General features: G+C 41.1%; 1 protein-coding gene across 1 annotated transcript; it reads right to left on the bottom strand.

Annotated features, from left to right (window-relative positions):
- Positions 1-12: 12 nt before the first annotated feature.
- On the bottom strand, positions 13-18,915 carry LOC111156873 (family with sequence similarity 159 member B). Its single transcript, XM_022517991.1, has 3 exons — positions 18,725-18,915; positions 14,457-14,614; positions 13-149 (listed from the first exon to the last, which is right to left on the bottom strand). Exons 1-3 carry the CDS (start codon positions 18,913-18,915, stop codon positions 13-15), a joined length of 486 nt encoding a protein of 161 aa, XP_022373699.1.
- Positions 18,916-19,624: the final 709 nt, after the last annotated feature.

The raw sequence follows: 19,624 nt of genomic DNA, 5'->3' as shown, positions 1-19,624 counted from the left end.
AACACAGGCTTTTTAATAATACACAGTTTTGATTTGTGTTGTATCCATTTTTGGATCTTGAATTACATCATCAGCTTCATAGGACGTTTCAATTGTTGAATTTGATGCTGCATTTGAATTGGGGGCTTTGGTTTTCCTGCTTGGGTTCCCTGCAACATACAAAACAAAATGAAATAATTATCTGGAACTATGACACAAAATTTGGCTTTGTGTGTGCTTAAAAAATACATTTGGAGCCATATTGAAAATATGTCTTGAAAATGCTATGTGGATGAGTGAGAGTTGAATCATTTTGAGGTTGTTTTGAGCATTTTCTTCTGAAAGTCAAATTAGAGAAACACTTAGTAACAGAAGTAAGAATTTCATTTCCGTGCTTACCCTTTTGTCTTCCATGCTTCCACGGAGGAAATTACACATTTGGGAAGAAGGCAACAATTTCTGGGTTACTTAGTAAAAGTATGACTATCCCTATGCATAAAAGTGAACAAAATTATACTAAAGCTTATCTTAATAATTTGCAGCCCTCTTAAGGCTTTGCGATCATAATCCGTTTAGATGTAATGTTTAAAACCACATTTGTGCCACAATTTCATTCACTCATTCCACATAAATATGAGTCCAAGATGTACAAGGGTAGAGGAATATGGACCTTTGCTCATCACAAAAACTAAAGCTTATAGCAAAGAAATGGATCATTCTTCAAGAATGAGTGTTAGAAAAGTTAAGGGGGTGCCTGGGTGGGTCAGTCAGTCAAGCGTCCCACTCTTGATTTAGGCTCAGGTCATGATCGTGACATCGAGGCCCCCACATCAGGCTCCACACTCAGCGTGGAGTCTGCATGAGAGGCTCAGTCAATCAATCTTTAAAAAAAGAAAAGTAATTGTGTCCTTTAGTTTGCCAATATATACAAATTTAAATAATGTATAAATATGTAGAAGCAGTAGATAAATCTCACTGTCGCTAAGGCTCTCCTGGTGCTGAATCCCTAGCCCACTTCATAGTCTGCATGCTGTCTGCATTTTCTTTCCTTGGCCTCCAGGATACCACCCTTTCTTGACTCACCTCCTGTCTCCTTCTTGGTCTCCTCTGTCCTTTTTTCTCCCAGCCTCTTAGATTTAGGAGCCCCTCAGGGCTCAGCCCTTTGGTTCCTAGCACCATCTTCCTCCCTAATTAGTCTCCTTTAGAAAAATCCGCTCTGAACCTGCCTTAGAGGAAGCAGGACCCACTGGCCAAGAGGTTCCACTATTAGAAACAGGTCCTTCCTCTACCCTTTGCTATTTGCATAAGTCGATTCTCGTCTTTCAGTGTGTTCATGCTGCCTGGCTTTGCCCATTTATAAGTAATGTACAGACTGCTTCCCAGGCCCCATCAGAATACCCCCACTGTGGGTTGATAGCAGAATTTAGCACTCACAGGGCAATATTATTTATAAGGTATAAAGAATGATGTCTCACTCTAGCTCCCAGATCATGCCCACAGAACTGAAATGTGGGTGGTATTGTTCTCTGAGCTCATCTTAAAATACTGTAAGTTTAAAGTATAGGGCCTAGATGGCTTTATTTTATAACTCTTGAACCTCTGTGGTGGTGGTGGTGAAAGAAAGAAAGAAAGAAAGAAAGAAAAAGAAAGAAAGAAAGAGAAAGAAAGAAAAAAAGAAAAAAGGTTCTCCTTCTCAACATTCAATCACAGTGTTTCAACCATATAATTTGATTTTTAAAAGTTAATTTGTTAAGGCACAACATTTTCTAGCCTGTCAAGTAGCTCAATGACCAGTCAGCAATAATTCTGCTAAATGGAGTAACTGGAAAGGCTGGCATGAAAATCTAATAAACTGATACATTTGACTTGACTTACTTGCAAAATGGAGTTTTAAAAAACAGTAGAGGAAAATTTAGCTACAAAGCACTTAAGTAATGGAACTTATTCTCTGTGGGGACCACTGAAACTGTTTTCCTCATGTAACATGAGAAAAACAACATTTTTATAGGTTAATTTTTGACTGGTGTAGCATTGTTTGTCCTCTTCAGTATTTTAGCAGGTAAAGATCAAGGATATAAGATGTAAATTAGTTGCAGATTATCTGGGTGACTTTTGCATCTTGCATAAGCATTTCTTTAAACATCTAAAATTTAAATTTTTAGGGTGCCTGGGTGGCTCAGTGGGTTAAGCCTCTGCCTTCGGCTCAGGTCATGATCTCAGGGTCCTGCGATCGAGCCCCGCATTGGGCTCTCTGCTCGGCAGGGAGCCTGCTTCTCCCTCTCTCTCTCTGTCTGCCTCTGCCTACCTGTGATCTCTGTCTGTCAAATAAATAAATAAAATCTTTAAAAAAAAAAAAAATAAATAAATAAATAAAATTTAAATTTTTATCGGAGTTCCTGGAAGTCTGAACTGAATGTTGGTTAATTCCAGTCCTTCATGTTTCCTAAGGTTTTCATATACTTAGAATCGTAAGATACTTCAGTAACACTTTCAAACACTTTTCACGGTGTTTTTATCTACCTTGTCACATACAGTTTTTGTTTTTGTCTTTTTTTTAAATGAGAAATAAATTCAGGAGGTTATTTCCTAACTTAGGGGTTCTCTCTAAGTCATCTCCATTCTAACCGCTCTAGTTTCCATTATGTATTTTCTGGCAGCAACTGAAAAAGTTTCTCTAACCCGTCTACTGCCCTCTGAGATTTAAAGGCTTGAAAACATATTCCAGTATTGGGGCACCTGGGTGGCTCAGTGGGTTAAATCCTCTGCCTTCGGCTCGGGTCATGATCCCAGGGTCCTGGGATCGAGCCCCGCATTGGGCTCTCTGCTCCTCGGGGAGCCTGCTTCCTCTTCTCTCTCTGCCTGCCTCTGCCTACTTGTGATCTCTGTCTGTGAAATAAATAAGTAAAATCTTAAAAAAAAAAAAAAAAGAAAACATATTCCAGTATTACAGGTTTTTCTTCATTTAGGACTTACAAAGACACCCATTCTCCAGCCCTAGCTTCTTATTCCCTTGGCTACCGGATCCTTCTAATTGGTGTAGATACAAATTTGTTTCTTAGATTGGCTTTTTTTTTTTAATTTTTTTATTAACATATAATCTATTATTAGCCCCAGGGGAACAGGTCTGTGAATTGCCAGGTTTACGCACTTCACAGCACTCACCATAGCACATACCTTCCCTAGTGTCCATAACCCTACCACCCTCTCCCTACCCCTCTACCCCCGGCAACCCTCTGTTTGTTTTGTGAGATTAAGAGTTTCTTATGTTTGTCTCCCTCCCGATCCCATCTTGTTTCATTTATTCCTTCCCTACCCCCCAAACCCCCCACATTGCCTCTCAACTTCCTCATATCAGGGAGATCATATGATAATTGTCTTTCTCTGATTGACTTATTTCGCTAAGCATAATACCCTCTAGTTCCATCCACATAGTTGCAAATGGCAAGATTTCATTTATTTTGATGGCTGTGTAGTATTCCATTGTGTATATATACCACATCTTCTTTATCTGTTCATCTGTTGATGAATAGATAGGTTCTTAGATTGGCTTCTTAAGGTAAGGCAGTCCCCCTAATAGAATCCGTTTGCTTCACCAACAAGAAAAGATTTGTTATAAACACCATACCAATGTCATTTGAAGCAGGAATTTTGATTAGCAAGTTAACACCCCTAGTGTTGACTCTCTTCTCAAAACTTAACCAAAAAAAAAAAAAAACCCAAAGGTGCTTTCAGTGTACATCTTTCTGGTAAGTTGGAATAATTGGACGTAGAGAAAAACAACTGCAGTGAGTAGCTACAGTGATAATAAAGTCCAGCTAATTGTATCCCTTTGAAATAACTTTAAAAGAGACAGAAGGAAAAGTCTGAGCAACTTCACTTTTTCCTAGTTTTGCTTTGATAAATAGAAGTTAATTTCTTAACCAACAAGGATAAAATCAGCAGCCTCTTTTTCTGTCCCAGGACTACAACATGGGTTAGATTTTAAATAAGAAATCTATAATTCCATTGAGCTCCCAAGGGATTTGTTACACATAAAAGGGTTTCCTTATTTAATTCCTCCTTTTCCTTACTGAATGCAGACTGCGAAGCTCCAACATTATTGGTCTTTTCTGGGTTTGATATCAGTTGTTTTTTCTGCTGCTCATTCTTTTTTTTTTTTTTTTTTTTTTTTTGGTGTCTGGTCATCAAAGGGAAATCTCAACCTTCCTTTAATCCTATACCTCTCAGACTGGCATTTACATTAAAGCTTTGGCCTTTGCCAGAATTCAAATCCAATTCATCAAACAATCTTTGCACGTATCCTCATCATGAAATGCACCAATAGATTTTTTCTGATAATGGTTAAATTTTGCATTCACTTTTAGAACCAGTCCTCAGAAATCCATTTATCTTAAAACACTTCTATGAACTCTGCCCTTGCCTGCCATTTCAAAATATCAAAAGAATGCTGGCGACCCCTGTAGGTCTTTGTCTCTTTGAGTATCAGGCCAGAACTGTAATTAGGCATTACTCGAATTATCTGCCTCCATCCCCCTAGCTTCTGTGTAAAATTCTCAGTCCTACCGTAGCTTCTAATTCCTAATTAGCTGGCTCACTTTACTCCTGGGTGGAAAATCTACACAATCCGCTCATCCCATAGTTCCGACTAGTGAAAACAAGCCACCTTAAAAATCTGTACCCTAGGGGCTCCTGGGTGGCTCAGTGGGTTAAAGCCTCTGCCTTCGGCTCAAGTCATGATCCCAGAGTCCTGGGATCGAGCCCCGCATCGGGCTCTCTGCTCAGCGGGGAGCCTGCTTCCTCCCCCCCCCCCCCCCTGCCTCTCTACCTACTTGTGACCTCTGTCAAAAGAAAAGAAAAGAAAATCTTAAAAAAAAAAAAAAAAAATCTGTACCCTAAGTGGTTTTGATCTGCAAGAGGATATTTTCCCTTCGAATTTAATATGAAGCATGGAGCTGGATCCCAAGTTAATGGTGAAGTGGGCAAAACTTTCCCAGTGACCTGCTGATGTATTGTGCTTTACCCTGTGCAGGACCCTGTCTTCTTAAGAATATATAAGTATCTCAGGGCACCTGGGTGGCTCAGTTGGTTAAGTGACTGCCTTCAGCTCAGGTCATGATCCCCAGGTCCTGGGATTGAGTCCTGCATCAGGCTCCCTGCTCAGTGGGGAGGCTGCTTCTCCCTCTCCCTCTGCCACTCCCCCTGTTTGTGCTTTCTCTCTCCCTCTGTCAAATAAATAAAATCTTTAAAATATATATATATATATGTATATGTATCTCAAATAAATGTAGTTAAAAGGATAAGCCCACTAGGAAGAGAACAGGGCTTTTTTTTTTTTTTAAGATTTTTATTTACTTATTTGACAGAGAGAGATCACAAGTAGAGAGGCAGGCAGAGAGAGAGAGGGAAGCAGGCTCCCTGCTGAGCAGAGAGCCCGATGTGGGACTCGATCCCAGGACCCCGAGACCATGACCTGAGCCGAAGGCAGTGGCTTAACCCACTGAGCCACCCAGGCACCCTCAAATAAATGTAGTTAAAAATTCACCATAAAAGCTACAATCTTAGACTTGCCCTTTGGCTTTATCCATCCATCAATGAGCGAAGGCAGTTCTATCCAGAAATATTTTTCCTATCCTATTTTTTTCCACCACAGGCCTTTTTTTCCTTTTTCTTTTCTGCATTATTAAATTTTTCCAACCACCGGCGACTAACATAACTCACAAATAACTTAGCTCATATTTAAAATCCTCTAAATGAATTTCACAACAAGAGACTAGCTTCTATTTTGGTCGTTGGTTCCAACATCAGCCAAGATTGCCTAACCCTTAGCTTTGACGAAGACCCACAAATACTGAGTGTGGTAATAGCTCTGCTGAGCAGTTTGATTTTCTACATCTAGGAACAAATGCAGTCACAGGAAATTACGGACTCATTACTGTAAGTAGAAAGTTGCCTTTAGGAGGCACAGAACCTTTTCTATTGTTGAGTTCAAATTACCCCATCTTCTACTAAGATCTCAGTGAGTTCTTAAAGGCTTTGTGGGGGCGCCTTGGTGGTTCAGATAGTTAGCGACTGCCTTCAGCTCCATTGCCCAGTGGTGGGCTCCCCACTCAGTGGGGAGTCTCCCTCTCCCTCTGTCCCTCCCACTGCTTGTGCTCTCTCTTTCAAATGAATAAATATTTAAAAATAACAAAAATTTTTTTTAGAAAGGATGCCTGAGTGGCTCAGTCGGTTAAGCGCCTGCCTTTGGCTCAAGTTGTGATCCTTAGGGTCTTGGGACCGAATCCCATATTCAGCTCTCTGCTCAGCGGGAAATCAGCTTCTCCCTCTCCCTCTGCTCCTCCCCCTGTTCCTGTTCTCTTGCTCACTCACTGTTGAAAATAAATAAACCTTTTTTTTTAAAGTCTTTCTGAAACAAATAATGGTATTACAAAATAATTTGGCAGACTAATTAATAAGAGTTTTGAGCAGAGTTTTGTTGGATGGGTGTTAAGGCTACAAAGTTGTCTATACATTTAGTGCAAAACCCATCAAATACCACTTGATTTTTAAAAATTTGACAACGTGACTCAAAAATTCATTTGGAAACCTGAACATTACAAGAATCGCCAAGCAACTTTGATAAAGAAGCATAATGGGAGGGAGGAGAAAGTCTTGCCTGGTCAGATATTAAAATTATACCACTAGAATAATTTTTAAAATATATTTTCACTTAAGAATGAATAGATTGATAAATTCACAGAGCAGAAGGTCTAAAAACAGATCACAGTATATATAATAATTCAGTTTACGACATATTAAACTGGCAAGAGAAAGATGGATTATCCAATAGATATTTGGACAGTGGGCTCATCTGCAAAATAAAAAAACAAATCCCTACCTCATACTTTATACCAAAACTAAAATTTCCACGTTATAAAAATTTAAACATAAAAACGAATAAATATATTAGAAGAAAATATGGGTGAATATCTTTGTATATTATAGTGAGGTGAGAACTTTCCTTTTTTATCAGACTTTTAAAAATTTTATTATTTTTTTTCAAATAATCTCTACACCCAATATGGGGCTTGAAACCATAACTCCAAGGTTAAGAAATCACATGCTCTACCAACTGAGCCAGCCAGGCGCCCCCAAAGGTGAGAATTGTCTAAGTATGAAACTAAAGGGAGAAAATACAAAAGGAGAAATTTCTATAAATGAAAAATTGGCACAAACTAAATTACAAGGGAAACAAGTGTGAAAACTTTTGTAATATATGCAGAAAAGAGTTGTTGTGTGTAAGTTCTTTTAAAGCAGCGAAAAATGTACATCCCCACAGAAAAACATGTAGAAGATATGAACAACAGTATGCCACAAAAGAAATGACGGGGCACCTGGCTGACTCCACTGGAAAAACATGCAACTCTTAATCTCGGCATCAAGAGTTCAAACCCCACGTTGGGTGGAGAGATTACTCAGAAATAGTTTTAAAAAGAAGAAATAATGACTTAACCATTAAAATGTCCACTCCCACCTGGCGATTCACAGACCTGTTCCCCTGGGGCTAATAATACATTATATGTTAATAAAAAATAAAAAATAAATTTAAAAAAGTCTACTCCCACTCTTAATTTGAGATAAAAACACTATATTTTTTTTTTCAAGGAAATTAGTAAAACATAAATCTTTTGAAATAATAGTACATATGAAAGAGTACTTTTCTGGAGTGCAGTCAGCAACTTGTATCCACAGCCTTTAACACGTGCCTGTCCTTTGGTCAACAAGTCTATTCTCAGGGATTTATGCTAAGAAAATACTTAGTTTGTGCAATGTATGTGTGTAATGAAAAAAAAAATGAGCTAGTTCAAAGTCAATAGTAAAAGATGGTATACTTGGATTTTGGTTTCTAAATACTGTTCTCAACTAAAATGAACCTGGCTTTTTAGATAAATGTCAGATTCCAGGGCTGGAACAGGGGACATATAGGCTGCCTGGAACATTTTGTGACACAGCATTTTGTGACAGAAAGCCAAAAAGTTCTCAAAAAATTATGGACACATTTCAGAAGGACAAAGGACCCAATTTAAAGGGGCTCCCACAGGCCAAATCTGAGACAATGTAAGGATCAGAATAAATAATGACAGTCATAGAATATTTTAAAACAAAGCATCTGAGTCTGAACTGATCTGAAAAAATTAAATGAATAGGTCAATAAAGAGGGAGAAGGTGAAGCTCCTCCTTATAGTAGAATAACAAACAACCAACGTCAAAGGAATATGGGGCTTGGAAAGTCACCATTTTAGAACTATTGTAATAATAGTTTTAAAATTGTTTTGAAATTTTGAATGAAAAAACTCAATCAAGAGCCATCAATGAGTGGATGAAAGTTTGAGGAGGAACAGCATATTTTCAGTCTCAAAGTACCTCTCTACAGATTACTTAGGAATTAATAGGAGAAAATAGTGACTTTACAATGTGTTAATCCAGCAAATACAACCTTAACCAACGAATCAAAGTTCACATCACGCCTAATGGGACAAACCAGTATTATGTGCTTCCTGATGGGATGCCCTGAGACTATGACTTCCTGTGGTATTCTTGTTGAAACGTATTATCTCTCTCCAATCATGAGAAAATATCAGACAAATTGAAAGACACTTTACAGGATAACTGGCTTCTGCTTTTCAAAAATGTCAAGATCATGAAAGACAAAGAAAGCCTGAGGATTAAAGGAGGCTAAAGAAATATGACAACAAATTCCAAGACTAGATCCTAGATGAGAAAAACATTGCTATTAAGGATACTGGCAAAATTTTAATATGAACTGCAGATCAGATAATATTACTGTTTCAGTGTTACATGTCATGTCCTGACTTTGATAAACATACTGTAACTATGTAAGGAAAAAAAATCCTGTTCTTAGGAAACACTGACTGAAATATTTATGGTTAAAAGGCATGATATCTGCAAATTATTTTCAAATGATTTAGAAAATATGCCTTGAGAGAAAGTCAATGGTAAAGAAGATGAGGCAAATATTAACAATGAAGTAAATCTGGGGCGCCTGGGTGGCTCAGTGGGTTAAAGCCTTTGCCTTCAGCTCAGGTCATGATTCTGGAGTCCTGGGATCAAGCCCCGCATCGGACTCTCTGCTCAGCGGGGAGCCTGCTTCCTCCTCTCTCTCTGTCTGCCGCTCTGCCTACTTGTGATCTCTGTCTGTCAAATAAATAAATAAAATCTTTAAAAAAACAAAAACAAAAAAACAATGAAGTAAATCTGAGGAGACGTATACAACCTTCTATACTATTCTTGCAGTTTTTCTGGAAGTGTAAAATTATATTGAAATAAAAGAATAAAAAAAACACAGCACTCCATCAGGATATTAAAGTGGAACTAGTCTATGGCAAAGGCATTTATTTATTGGCAAATAAAGATGCTGATACTGTTCAGTGAAAAAAAAGCATAAGACTCACCCCCTCCCCCACTTTGTTATGCCCGTATATGTAGAGCTGCATACCACAAATCCATGGAAGAATTCAACGTGTTGTTAACAACCCTCATCTCTGTTTGGTGGGGCCACGGAATACACTGTTTGTTTGTTTCTCTATATTTTCTAATTTTCGATCAATAAAAGTGAGTTGAAAGAGAGGTTTTTCTTTCCAGGTGACTCTTCCAAGTCTTTTTCCAAGTCTTTTTCCAAGAAAAAAATACTGCAGACCATTTGGAGCCAGTCCGAGTCATGTTTTGTTCATGGGCAGAAGAAACAATTGTATGATCTTCAGATGTGGTTTCTCAGTACGCCATGTGTAATTTATGTTTTTCTCCCATACAGCTGCACCTTTGTGAGCATTTGCTTACCTGTTTTCATTTGTATCTCCTGCCTTTACAAAAGAGCCCACCAGATACAGGGGCTTGGAGTTGTGTGTTATCTCTGCGCAACTGTATTCTTTTATTTGGTGCCAAGCAGCTCTACTGATGTCTGCTCTTTTAATTTCCATCTAGAACCCTGCTTCCAGCAGCCCCTCTCCGCAGGCCTCCACCCCGCTCCACGCCCCCAGAGTGTCAGTGGGTACTCGGAACCACAGGCTGGATGTGCATGATTTTCCCGGAGCACCAATTTTCTTCAGATATGAGAAGGAGAAGATGTTATTAGACTCAAACAAGCCATTACATTCAGCCAAATTGAAAAAATGATGTAAATTTTAAAAATAAGATGGGAAAAAAATAAAATAAAATAGGAACTTGAAATAACTTAAAGCTCAGAGGTCTTAGGCAAGCCTTTCCAGTGTAGCCCCTGGAATTCTGGAGGTACAAGTTCCTTTCTCATCCACCTTTTAGGATTTTCCTGAGGAAAATCTTGAGAAGCAGGGATCTACTACATTCACCCCCACAAACTGCTTCTTTGTTAGCCATTCATTCTTACACATCCTACGAAATGAGTCCTCCCCCTCAAGAGTGTCTACTCCAGAAGAGGCCCTGCCCACAGCCATCTTCTTGGAACCATAAAACTGACAAGCAAGAGGATTCTTTTAAACACTGGCATTGGAAACATGTGTAACAAAACACACAAAAAAAGGGAAGAAAATAACAATGGGACACAGTTTAAAGGCAATCAGTTTTTCAGTGACAGTTCCTGTGCACAAAGTGAGCCCTGGAGGTAGCCCAGTGAAACTCTGCTGTCCCTCCCACTGGCCTGCTGTTTTCAGGATCAATTCAAAACCTATAAAGGCTTAAATTGTATACATTAAAAAGAAGCAGACTCCTGGGTGGCTCAGTCAGTTAAAGCATCTGCCTTCGGCTTAGGTCGTGATCTCAGGGTCCTGGGATTGAGCCCTGCCTTGTACTCCATCCCCAGTGGGGAGTCTGCTTGTCCCTCAGGCCTCTCCCTCTACTCCTCCCCCTACTCATGCTCTCACTCTCTCTCATAAATAAATGTTTTTTAAAAAATGACCAATAGGGGCGCCTGGGTGGCTCAGTGGGTTGGGCCGCTGCCTTCGGCTCGGGTCATGATCTCAAGGGTCTTGGGATCGAGCCCCGCATGGGGCTCTCTGCTCAGCGGGGAGCCTGCTTCCTCCTCTCTCTCTGCCTGCCTCTCTGCCTGCTTTTGATCTCTGTCTGTCAAATAAATAAAATAAAATCTTTAAAAAAAAAATGACCAATAGAATAAAGATACACAAAGGAAAAACCTTGGCAAAACCACCTAAGATTAGACTATTTTAGACTTAGATGGTTGTCATTTATAGAAACAGAAAAGGTTAGTGCCCTGCGTCAGTTTTAGGATGTGCACAGAAACATTTTTCCCTTCGGGCCATCCAAATTGCCTGTAATGAAAACAGTCTCAATTGTAAAAATTAATGTAAAATAATGGGAGGTTGACTCTTAAGAATGAATCATTTTGAAAGAAGATAAAATCAGTTTCCTCTGATGTTATGTTTACCTACTTGGTTCTTCTGTAGACATTTTATTATCCTTGACCTTGAAGGCATTCCTTAAGTGGAAGAAAGACGTCTTGCTTTTAATAGTTAGAGCACTGGAACCTGTTCCAGGTGGGAGAATCACTGGAGCAGAGCGTCTCACAGTTCACAATAGCACCACAGCATTTTCACTTTAACGGGTCACTTTCAAATAGAAACCATCCTCTCTCCATATTTCAGTGACATTTTGATTACCTATTTTGTTTTGGGCTCTCCACCACATCTGATTTGGTTAAAATCAACCCAAAGGACCAGAATCACCTCATTGGAAAGCAGCAGGAAGGCAGTGATTGTCTGAAATCTACCTTGTCAATAGCAAGCACTCGGGAAAGGTGTCTTGAGTTTTGCTGGCCTCCTAAACACAATGTTTTTGAGAGGAGACATTTCGTGCAAGAAGGGAGCTTCTTCTAATGACGTCAGAAGTGCATTAATGGATCTCCTTAGCTAAGCAGCAGTAAGGCTACAATACTTGAATCAACAAGCCGCCTAATTCTGTTGCTAGGTCTCAGAGCCAACATGAAATAACATTTAGGGGCAGTCCCTGAGATCAACCAGGAAAAACAACCAACTTCTGTTTAGCACAATGCATGGCATAGGGGAGACATTTAATGACTGTATGATGCCTTTAGAGGGCACAGGAAAGATGCTCCTGTAATCATGTACTGTAAAGGTGTAGTACCACTCATTCAGTTCGTTCAGCAAACCTTGTCACATGTTCTAGGCCATAGGGATACAGTAGTGAGGAAACAAGTGAAAATTAGTACTTTCCAGGAACTTACTCTCCAGTTGGAGTGGAGAAAAGTTACACAATAGATAACTAAAATATATAGTATATTAGTCCCAAATGCTTAGGAGAAAAATAAAACAGGAAGGGTGTATGAAATGTTGGAGGGGAGTTAAAAGCCAGATATGGTGACCAGGGACGAACTCCCTAGGAAGGTGACTTTTAGTAAAGATATAAAGAAAGCGAAAGTCATATGGGTATCTGAGGGAAAAGCCTTCTGGACAATGGTGACAGCGCATGCAAAGGCCCCGAGGCAGGGGAGTTTCAAGGAAGAGCAAAGAGACTGCTGTGTCTGTGCATAGGAGAGGAGAGAAATGTAGGTGAAGAGAGCAGACCACAGAAGCCCTGGTAGGTCCCAGTAAGACTTCTGTATCTAACAAGGGAGATGGGAAGGGATTAGGGTTTTTAAGCAGAGGAATGACAATACCTCACTTAGCTTGTAATAGGCGCACTTTGGCTGCTTTGTGGAGAGTAGACAGCAGGGGAGCAAGGGCTTACTTAGCTGGGAAGAAAAGCTATTTGTTCTAAAATGGGGTCTGGAGTTTGCAGTTTTAATGAACTTCCTAGGTGATTCTTATGTATAGGAAAATTTAAAAACAAAAATTGATTTTATGCATTGGAGAGGGTATATGCTATGGTAAGTGCTGTGAACTCTGTAAGACTGATAAATCACAGACCTGTACCCCTGAAACATATATTATATGCTAATAAAAAATTAAAATTAAATAAGAATTTAAAAATTTAAAAGAATTTTTAAAAATTTTAAAAATTGATTTTATGATCTAATGATTTGGTAGTCACTAAGCCACTGCTTCATTTTGCCTGTGGAGAAATAGGATCTTAGCCATTGGTCTAAATTCAACTAACATCCTGTCGATTCAGCCACACAGTTCCTAATGGTGCTTCAGAAAAGAACTGCCAAGGGACCTTGGCCTCTTGCTCTGTGACACAAGACGCCCTCTGAGAGATACCTGCTCTACAGAAAAAGAAAGCAGAGCTAATGTGATCATTCAGTGAGGTGTATTTGATAAGGTCACAGAGCATGTACTCTAGAAATATAAGTTTCAGGGTTCAGCAAAAGACAGCATCCAAGCAAGTGATTTTCCAAAAATTTTTAAAGTAAATTTTTTCATTTTCTTTTATTTTTTTAATATATTCTTTTTTTTTAAAGATTTTATTTATTTATTTGACAGACAGAGATCACAAGTAGGCAGAGAGGCAGGCAGAGAGAGAGGAGGAAGCAGGCTCCCCGCTGAGCAGAGAGCCCGATATGGGGCTCGATCCCAAGACCCTGAGATCATGACCTGAGCCGAAGGCAGAGGCTTTAACCCACTGAGCCACCCAGGCGCCCCTTCATTTTCTTTTTGAACAGAAGTTAGTGAGCACGTGTCTCTTATTCTAAATATATACGTGTACATAGGCACCTGTATGTAGTCTGTTTATAGATTCTAAATTTTTATTAAAAATGCTCTCTATATCTCGAAATTTATGACTACTGCTTTTTACATACACTAACAGAAATTTATATTCACAAAAATTATGATCATTCTTTCTGACTGAATTTCATAATACTAACCATTAGCGTTTGTGTGGCACGTTGTAACTGAGATGATGAGACCCAGTCCCACAAACTATACAAAAACATTTCTTTCTACTTTATAGTCACTCAGCGTGCCCCCGCACATGCGCACAGACTACCTAGTTCGTAATCTGTTCAAGAACAAAGACGGTCTTCTATTTACCTTTCCTGTTTTTCTATTCCTTCTGTATGCCTCTGAAATATTTTAGGCGCCTCCTCTGAATTCTGCAGCCCTCGGGCATGCAGGCGAACACCCAGCTGACCACTGACTGACCCATGTAGAGCAAGGCAACCCCGAGAATTAATTATCAGATATTCCACTCCTCTATTTATTTGACTTCTTTGGCTCTACCACAAACAACTCCAAGAGGCTAAAACCTTTATAACTAAGAGCCTTAAATACAGTAGAGTGGATTTATTGGATCCATGGGCGGTTTTTCATGAGAACATTTACATCCTGCCCCTCTTCTGTCCTTTGGCCCAATTTCTCAAAAGTCTTTCACCATGAACGCCTAATTTCCTGTGAACTTCTATAAAGGCATATAATGAGTTGAATTTTTAAAAAACATTCATTGTTCACAGGATGGTGGGTTACCCAGGGACGGGTGATTCTCTTGAATAGAGTGCAGGAAGTTGGCTGCAGATAATAGACACAGATTACCTTCTTGAGTGGAAGAAGCCTCGAGGTGCTGAAGTTTAAGGCCAGTGTCTAACCTTTGAGGCTTTGTCGACAGAAATAAGTAGCAAAGGACACAGACGCTGACGACAAAGGCAAGTAGAACAAGGGCAGCAGTTCCCAGTCCAACCAGGGCACCGATGCTGAAGAAACAGGAAGAACATTCTCACTGTCACACAAAATGGTTTACACATACCCTAAAAAGAAGGTCTGAAGATTGTTCATCCTCGCTTCAGTCATTCCTCACCAAACTCTATTTTAGTATAAACAGTATCTGATGGAAATACAGGTCAACGTTTGCTTTCCTCAAATTCTTCTATTTTCTCTACACATTTATATATTAACATTAGTATGGAAAACCATGTGAACTCATATGGCAGGTGAAAGGTCACATCATTCTCTCAGGCGAGTATAAAAATATTTCGGTCAAAGAAACCTCTGTTAGTATATTTTAGAAGGAAAAATTGTGTTCACCCACAAAAGATGAAAAAAAAATAATGACCAATGCAAAAGTAGTGAAGCGAATTTTTACCAGAAATGGAGAACTTTTCTTTTGGAGACACGTGTGGAAGATAGCACTTACTAATATACAAAACTACGACTCTTACAACAAAGAAGAAAGGAAAGCAATGTTTATAGAATTTATATAACACTCAGGTGTAGCCTGAGTTTTTCCTTTCTAAAAGAGCATAACACCAATGGCTTCTGGCACTAAAGAAGAAACCCTTGTGTTTTTCTCAAAAAAAAAAAAAAGTGTATATCTGATATTATTTTCTCTGCATTCACTTTGTAATAATTCCTTCTGATACAGTTATCTATAAGACTAATCATTTGAGAAATAACACAGTTCTCATAAGCCTGTGAACTTCATATTTTTAAATGGGAAAAGGAGCTTGAAAAAAAATTATCTTGAAAGACTAAGAAGCAAACATATGTACTTTACTTTCTCGAATCCAAAGTATGTGTGGGTATGTAAATATACATAAAGAGATTTTAAGCTGCTCAAGAGCACATACTTCTGTTGACTTTCCCATAGTGCTGGGCATACATATTAAAAGCTCTGAATACAGCACTTAGCTTATAGTAAATAGAAGCAAATGATAGTAAATAGAGGGGTGCCTGGATGACTGAGTTGTTTAAGCGGACAACTCTTTTGATTTCTGCTCAGATCACAAGCTCAGGGTGGTGAGATGGAGCCCGTAGACAGGCTCAGGCTGGATGAGAAGCCTGCTTGAGGTTCTCTCTTTCCCTCCCTGCCAACTCTTAAAAAAAAAAAAAAGTAAATTATAGTATAATCATCACTGAAAAGTAATCAACATTGAAATGGTCATAAAAAGTAATGACCTTTTTCTTCATCATTGTCCTGGCCTGCCTGCAGGCTTCTGCTATTTCCTAGGGATTAGGGCCCCAACAATTCTGACAAGTACCAAAGGGAAGGAGGGGAGAATTTGACTAGGGAGGCTAGAGCTCTGGAAAAAAGGGAGAACAGAATTAAAAGTGAGGTGCTCAAGCTCATCCCTTTTATCCTTGATTTAGGAGATAAGGGCCCCCGCCATTTAGAGATTGCTTCCTTGGCCACAGACTTGGAGTCAGACCTCCAAAGATACTTGTGCTTGGTCTCTTAATGTCAGCCCAGCCCCTCGAGCCCTGCACACAGTGAGGACTGGATAATTCTGTGGCTAGAGTCAGTATATGTTTTGCATTTAAATTGGAGTTTGCCCTCCCTTCTGGGCTCTCTTCCAAGGGCGAGAGTCCCCAGCTTTGGCAAGTTGTCTTTCATGTTTGTTGACACCAAAGCTAACTTTTATAGGTTCTATGCGTCAGGGATGGTTAGGACTAGGCGCAGACACAGGGGAACATAATCCACTTCATTAACATTATCTGCTGTACAAGACAGCTAGGCTGCCACACATCTAGAAAGATTCTTGGAATGAGAACCGGTTATTTTAAAAATGCTCAAAGTAAAAAAAGTAATTTAGTCAATTTAAAAGTAAGATTGTCAACCTAATTAAATTCCACATGTGTATTGTGAGCTTTTAATGTATACAATTTAAAAACCCATCATGTGATTTGTAGGAGAAACAGAGCATGCTCTTTCTGCTTTCTGTTATAATGAAAGAAGGTTCTTCATAATCTTGACAGACAGCTTGTGTTACAGTTCCTTTTTATCGAAGCTTTGCTTCCTGCATACAAAACTCTGCTTAAAGACAAAACTCTAGGAATCTCCTAAAACAGTCATTTTCACAACTACTTACTGAACTCATGTGTTGCCCTGTGCAACAGGCATTATTTTCCTAGGTCCTAAAGCAGGTTACGAAAGGAAGCCCTCAGAGGTTAGGGATTTGGAAGAGGGAAAAAGACTGTGGTGGGCCCGCCACAAGAAAGAGAGCCTTATCCTTTCCTCAGAGCACCATGATGGTGGTCTGCTTTCCAGTCCCTGGGGATAGGGGGTCTGAGGCTGCAACCTTGTTCATGTCACAGTTCTCCTACCTAGCACCTTGGCTTACTCCCTAGGGGTACCTGCACTCTGCTTTTCTCCAGCAGCTGCAGAATCTCAGAACGAATGCTAGTGACTTTGAGAATATTTTGCTCAGTTGAACTATTTTAAATTTGGGCAGAGAGCGAAGAATATGAGGGAAATGAAGCACTGAATTTTTGCCTCCCCTTTGTGTTCTCAATGCTCAGTAACTAATAACATCCCCAGGTTTAACATTACCAATGATGCTCTCAGTTGAAATGATTTTTGTAGGTCCTAGGAACCGAGCCATACTGTCCGTTGTGTCCGTGCTGAATGAAGACCCCAGCGAGCTATTCATTCTTTGTGCCCTCCTAAACCTTTGCTCTGCTGCCTATCACTTTGGAACTATTCAAGGATCCGAGAATTCCAGGCACTTTGCCAATCGAGTTTGACTTAAGAGTTGCCAGCCTCTGTCCAAGGTGCTGCCGTCATTATTAACACCTCGAAAGACTCAGAGCTGGGTTACTATGCAATTTTCCAACAGGCCAGATAATATGCCAGTGCAATACTGATTATTTCTCCAAATGAGAGGGATAAGCTGCCATTATTTTCCAAGATTATGCCCCACTCTGGCACAACACAATGTTAGCTGAACTTACTGGTTATGTGGCACTCCTTCTGAATTTTTTTTTTGATGCTAGCAATAGATCTTGAAAAAATAATTTATTGCCTCAAGAAATAGCATTTAAAGTCACTTGCTGTGGACTGGACATGTGTGACAAATTCTGGATCATGCTAGAGGATTAGAGAAATAACACCCTTCTGCTTACCAGCAGTCTCTCTCTTGTCACGCATAAGCTAATAGATTTGTGAGAAACAATTGAAGGTGGATTTGGAATTCTTTCCCATTCATTCTCCAGGCAAAATCAAAGAATCGAGTTCAAAGGTTGCAATTTTTGGTGGGGGGGGGGTGGAGAAAGCATTTCACAATGAAAATATCTGCGTAAATACTAGGTGGAATGAGAAAATTCCCATCATAATAAAAAGAGGCAAGAAAGACTCCACCTTAGAAAGTCTCTTGTCTTTCCGGTAATGGCCGAGTGGCTGAGGTGCTAAGAAAGGGCTATCCCGAAAAATGTTCTACAGAGTATGTGTTATAGAGAGTAAAATCTTTCCTGCCTGTGGGTCTCCAGTTCGGTTCTGGGTCAGTGTCAGATCATCTGAAAAGCGCAAATTGTAAAGTCCTGTCGCGCACACACACACACACACACACACACACACACACACACACACACACCTTTTTGATTCCTTCTCACCCTCAGAGAGACTTTAAACACTCTGGTCCTTGGTTAATACATTAAAATGAGTCCCAAAGTCGCCCCCTTTCTATTCAAAGCACCAAAAGCCCAAACAAATAAAAAAGAGAATGAAAACCTCCTCAAGTTATCTGCGCGTCTTCTCTCTGCGGGCTGAGCCTCCTGCCTGGAACTGGTCCCCGGCGGGCGCACAGCCCGCGCTCCTCCGGCGCCAGCCTCGCCCGGGGGCCAGGGCCCACTCACACTTCTGGCGGCCACAGACTGACGCTCGCGGGACCCGGGCAGCACCGAACGCGTCCCGGGGTGGGGAGTGGGGGAGCTCTGAGCCGGGCGCGCTTTCTCTCCGGGTCCCTCACCCGCCCGCGGAGCCTCCATGTCCTTCCGGAGGGCCCCGACCCGAGCAGGTGACCCTGCCACTCCCGGGGTGGCCGCGCTCGTCGCCTCCCCAGAGCCCGCCGTCAGCCCGCCGCCCTGCCCACCTGAGGCTCCACATATAGCTGTGCTTGTAGGGGAAGTAGCTGCCCGGCTCGCTGCAGCAGTACTTGAGGTCGGCGAAGCCGCAGCAGTAGAGCAGGGCGGGCCCCTCGCCGCTCCGCGGGCACTCGAAGGGTTCCACGAAGCTATGGTTGAGGCTGTAGTAGCCCGAACACACCCGAGTCGCCTCGCTCATCGCGGGCGGCTGCGGACAAGGGCGCGAGAGCCCCGGGACCTGTCCTCGGACCGCACGCGTCCCGCACCGCCCGCGCCCGCGCACCCCTGCCAGCCGGGGTCAGTCGGACAGCCTGCGCGTTCAGCCTTCGCGCGCCTTCTCTGCGCTCTCTCCTCCCTCTGTCCACACGGGTCTGCTTTACTCGCGCTTCTCCCTCTCCTTACTGAGTGGCTTTTTTTTCTGACGGTCTTCGACCCTGTATCTCCTCTTCCCCTCCCTCCGTGGGCTTTCTTCACGCTCCCTCGATTCCTCTCCAGCTCCCCTCACTTCATCGGCAGCTTGGGGAGCTCAGCTGGTTCCACTGCACGCCAGAAAGCGATTTCACGCGAAGAGTGAAGGTGTGTATGTTTGCCGAAGTTGCCGTTCTGCCTGCCAGGGACCGGGCAGGTGGGGTCCAGGCAAAGACAGTGTCCGTAGTGTCCGTGCTGAATGAAGACCCCAGCACGGGGAGCCTTCACCCGCAGGGGGGCCACCAACCCCCTCCAACCCCTGTGCTGGGGCTGCGTACTGGGCAGAGCCAAAGACAGAAATACAGAGGGGGTGGGTGGTGAGGAGTACTCCGTCTTTGAGAAGTACACGTGAAACATTAAAATCTGCCAGTTAAAAGAAAGAAAGAAAGAAAGAAAAAGAAAGAAAGAAAGAAAGAAAATCAAAGACAGTAACAAGGTTT

This window comes from Enhydra lutris, unplaced genomic scaffold (genome assembly GCF_002288905.1).
Source record: "Enhydra lutris kenyoni isolate GAN:26980312 unplaced genomic scaffold, ASM228890v2 scaffoldscaffold50, whole genome shotgun sequence".
Lineage (NCBI taxonomy): Eukaryota > Metazoa > Chordata > Mammalia > Carnivora > Mustelidae > Enhydra > Enhydra lutris.
The sequence above is the reverse complement of the archived record's forward strand: the minus strand, read 5'-3'. Positions and strand labels throughout refer to the sequence as shown.

Coding starts and splice junctions, on each gene's coding strand:
- LOC111156873 (XM_022517991.1), bottom strand. CDS start 18,915: ATGAGCGAGGCGACTCGGGTGTGTTCGGGCTACTACAGCCTCAACCAT. Junction 14,615..18,724: donor AGCTATATGTGGAGCCTCAG/GTGGGCAGGGCG, acceptor CTGTTTCTTCAG/CATCGGTGCCCTGGTTGGAC. Junction 150..14,456: donor GGCTTCTTCCACTCAAGAAG/GTAATCTGTGTC, acceptor TGTATGTTGCAG/GGAACCCAAGCAGGAAAACC.